Raw genomic sequence first — 4,619 nt, 5'->3', positions numbered from 1 at the left:
TGACTGAGTTCCAAAGTGCTTCTGGGTAGATGCAAACTGTCAGTCAGTGAGTTAGTAGGCAAATGCTTAACTGTTTGTCTATAGTAATATGTGATGGCCTTCTCTTGTTGCTAAAAGGCACTGTCCTATTTTGCAGGTAAATTTGACATATTTTTTTATGTAACTGAAAGAAACTATCAAGTTAAAGAATTTATTTTTACCTTTAGTATGATGTGCTTTGACCATAATTCAGACTAATATTTACCAAATCTCAGTTTACATCTTAGAAATGATTATATATTCTTATATATTCATTATATAAGAATGAATTCATTCATTATATAAGATTATATATATTATATATTCTTACCACAGAAAATTCTGATCACAGGAATTAGTAAAACAAAGTTATGCCAGATAGCAGAATATAGATAGATAGATAGAAAGATAGATAGATAGACAGACAGACAGATAGATCACTAAATGATAAAAAAAATAAAATTAAATCTTATTTTATCAAATCTCACATATTACACACACACAACGTTTAGGAATTTACACTAAATTGTTCCAAGTGTGTACACAATATGACTATAATAAAATAAAGAGCCCCTAAGGTTTTTACAATGGCCCAAGTTATCCTATTATGATAATATTTTTCAATAACAATAATAAGTGGAAAAATATGTAAAGTTAATGCAGATACCTTGAAATAATTTAAGAAAGTATTGTAAAGTTTACAATATAATTGAAAATTCAAGGATATGCACATATACACATAAAGCGATATCTATAACCTTTTTACCTCATAGTGCTCAAAAACTCTAGAATATAAAATTAGATTTTAAATTTAATTTGTATTGGATTTGAATACAACAAGCAAAACACATGCTACTGTCAAGTCAAATTTTACATATAATGAACCCATAGAGGGAGTAGAACCGCCTCTCTGGGTTTCTGAGACTGTTCACCTGTATGGCAGTAGAAAGCCTCGTCTTCCTTCTGAGAAACTGAATAGGTAATAATAAAATCCATGCTGCTTCAGAGAAGGCCTGAACTTATTATATATATATAAAATATATATCTCATCTCTGTCTCACCTTCCTGATGTTCTGTCTGGCTATTAATGGTTATATTGCAACCAGTTTGTTTCATTCTTGTGTTATATTTCCTAGAAAATGCCATGGTAGCTCCTGCCTTAGAATAACTCTATGTATTTTCTCCCCCTACAACCTTTATCCAACTAATCTTCACATCGATATTTCTTTCTGATTGCTTTTGTCAATTATTGACGTGCTTATCATTATTACTTGAGCCCTAGTGCATAATAGGTTGTGTGGTGGGATGGTAACTACAAAGTCAGCCCTTCAAACCCATCAGTGGCTCCATGGAAAAAGAAGATGCTGGACAGCTCCTGAAAAACTTTACAGCCTTGACAATCCAATATTGGGTCACTATGAGCTGGAATTAACTCAATTGCAATGATTTATCATGATTATGAGTCTTACTAATTAATCCATCTAATCTCTCTCATATATAAATGTCAGAATATTGAAAAATCAACTAGAAATGTAACTTGCAATAGAAACTCTTCTCACAGAAATAAGCATAGCACTCCACTTTTTAAAATTTTTTAATTTTCAATGCTTTATTTTGTTGGTTTGGTTTTTAACTCCTTCACATTTTGCAAAAATACAACAACAACAAAACAAACTTGAATTAGTAAAACTGCTTGTGCTGTATGCAGCAGAAAACCAGTTTAATGGAGCCTTAAATAATAATAAAATAAGTATTTTCTCATAAGTAAGATATCTGAGCTAGGACAGTTCCAGGACTGGTTAATTAACTCAAGGACTCATAATTAGGGACCCACCATCTATAATTATTAATAGCTTGGCTTGGTTCTTGAGTTGGCTGCTCTTGAGGTTGAAGAGAGTTGCAGCAGCTTCAGGTAGCAGCCACAAACACAGTTTTACCTAGCAGTAAACAATTTCTTCTGACAACATACTTTTTAAAAATCATTTTATTGGGGGGTCTTACAGCTCTTATCACAATCCATTCATCCATCCATTGTGTCAAGCACCTTTGTACATATGTTGCCATCATCATTTTCAAAACATTTTCTTTGTACTTGAGCCCTTGGTATCAGCTCAATTCCCCTCTCACCCATCCCTCCCGTGATAATCTATAAATTATTATTTTCATATCTTACACTGTCTACTGTCTCCCTTCACTCACTTTCCTGTTGTCTGTCTGCCTGGGAGGGGGTTATATGTTGATCATTTTGATCAGTCCCCTTTTTATCCCCCCACCTTCCGCCTAACCTCCTGGTTTTGCTACTCCCATTATTGCTCATGAGAGGTTTATCTATCCTGGATTCTGTGTGTTATCTGTACCAATGTACATGTTCTGGTCTAGCCGCATTTGTAAGGTAGAATTGGGGTCATGATAGTAGGGGGTTGGGGAAGCATTGAAGAACTAGAGGAAAGTTATATGTTTCATCAGTGCTACTCTGTGCCCTGACTGGCTCGTCTCTTTCTTATGACCCTTCTGTAAGGGGATGTCCAATTGTCTACAGATAGGCTTTGGGTCTTCACTTTGCCCTCCCCCTCATTCACATCAGTATGATTTTTTGTTTTGAGTCTTTGATGCCTGATACTTGATCCCATTGACACCTCATGATCACACAAGCTGGAGCATCCCGTCTCCTTTAACCCTGCTGTGATGATTATTTTTAGGTTTTTCCACTTATTTTAAATTTCTAATTAATTGTATCCCTAATCAGCAGACTCTAACGCTGATGACAAGCAAAGATGTTTGCCTTTTAGACTCATTCAACAGATATTTCCTAAAAATAAGTAGGCACCAGGCAAAAATATAACAAAAGCCCTTCCCTCAGAGACTCAGTCTAGAAGAGAAAAACAGAAAGGAACATCAGTCAACTGATTATTATATTTTAAAATTGGTCACACCTATTATCATAGCTCTAATGAAGAATATGCAGAGGATGAAAATAACATCAGGAGTGAGACTTTGAGTAGAGTCACTGGGGACAGCTTAGAGAAAGCAATCTTCAACAAAAACCCATAGAGTTAGAGAAAAAGCCATCGGAATAACACGAGGTCTTGTTTTCAGGCAGAAAGCCAAGTAACTCTAGGGACTGCAGTGAGAGAAGCTTAGGCAGTCTTAGGCACAAGTTTAAAAAATGGCTCAGGAGAAGAGATGAAAAACTCAATGTGTGCAGGGAGCGGTAGAAATAGAAATCAGATCAATCAGAGATTTCTAAGAAAAGGCAAACGATTATAGAGAGGAGTCTATAGCAAAAGAATCTGTAATCTCTAAATTGTACATACACTAAATCATAAATCAAACTTATCTTCAAAAGATTCTCTGAGATTGCACTAGAAGATGGGCAATTTTAGTCACACCTCTCTGACAGATGACTTCCCTTTACAAGAAACTGAAGATGTTCTCAGCATGATAACAGGTACTTGCCACCCGAAGTCTCTCGTTTAATCCAAAGTTTCTTCATGGCATTTTTCACTTCTGAATTCCTCAGGGTATAGATCAAAGGATTTAACATGGGTGTGATGATGGAATCTGACACAGCCATTGCCTTGTCTATTGGGTAAGTGGCCACAGGTCTTACATACAAGAAAACACAAGGCACAAAGAACAAGACGATCACCATGAGATGGGAGCCACAGGTAGAGAGGGCTTTGTGCCGTCCTTCAGAGCTACAAGACTTCAAAGAGCAGAGGATCACCATGTAGGAGACAATGAGTATAAGGAAGATGGCAACACACATCACCCCACTGTTAAGGATGACCAAGAGGCCCAGGACATGGGTGTCCATGCAGGCGAGTGTCAGCAATTGAAACAAATCACAGATAAAATGATCGATGACATTAGGACCACAGAAAGGTATTTGGTACATAAAGAGGAGCTGTATCATTGCATGTGAAAATCCTCCTACACAGGCTCCTCCTATCAGAAGGCAGCACACTCGAGGACTCATGATGGTCATGTAGCGCAAGGGCTTACAGATGGCCACATAGCGGTCATAGGCCATCACAATGAGAAGGATGATGGACACCCCACCAAAGAAATGTTCTGCAAAGAGCTGGGTCATGCAGCCTGCCAGGGAGATGGTGGTGCTCTCAGAGAGGGAGTCCACAATCATCTTGGGGGCAATGACAGAAGAATAGGTGACATCCATGAGGGACAAGGAAGTAAGGAAAAAGTACATAGGTGACCTCAGGCTCTGAGTTGCAGTCATAGTGACCACAATGAGTAGGTTCCCCAACACGGTGGCCACATACAATATTAGAAACACAGCCGATAATAATTTCCGCAGCTTGGCATTTTCTGTGAGACCCAAAAGAATGAATTCTGTCACATTATTTTTGTTTCCCATTGACCAGATATTGATGAGAGCTTTGGCTGGGGTTGAAAAATCTAAAAAAAAAAAAAGCAAAACAAAAAAAAGAACAACTTGTGATTTATGATTAGTGATTATTTGGCTTTATTTGGCTCATGAAATGTTTGCAGAGAAAGAGGCAGTCATAAGATTAATCAGGGAATTGTAGGGCAAGACAAGGGATTATTAAAGACAAAGAGAAACCAAGGGAAGACATAAA

General features: G+C 37.2%; 1 protein-coding gene across 1 annotated transcript; it reads right to left on the bottom strand.

Moving 5' to 3' along the window:
* Positions 1-3,451: 3,451 nt before the first annotated feature.
* Positions 3,452-4,405, bottom strand: LOC101649101 (olfactory receptor 4C6-like). The gene has a single exon (XM_004708475.2). The coding sequence runs from the start codon at positions 4,394-4,396 to the stop codon at positions 3,452-3,454; it is 945 nt and encodes a 314-aa protein (XP_004708532.1). The 5' UTR covers positions 4,397-4,405.
* Between the last annotated feature and the right edge of the window lie 214 nt (positions 4,406-4,619).

Source organism: Echinops telfairi, unplaced genomic scaffold (genome assembly GCF_000313985.2).
Source record: "Echinops telfairi isolate 266 unplaced genomic scaffold, ASM31398v2 ScPeMD7_60;HRSCAF=208, whole genome shotgun sequence".
Lineage (NCBI taxonomy): Eukaryota > Metazoa > Chordata > Mammalia > Afrosoricida > Tenrecidae > Echinops > Echinops telfairi.
The sequence above is the reverse complement of the archived record's forward strand: the minus strand, read 5'-3'. Positions and strand labels throughout refer to the sequence as shown.

Coding starts and splice junctions, on each gene's coding strand:
- LOC101649101 (XM_004708475.2), bottom strand. CDS start 4,396: ATGGGAAACAAAAATAATGTGACAGAATTCATTCTTTTGGGTCTCACA.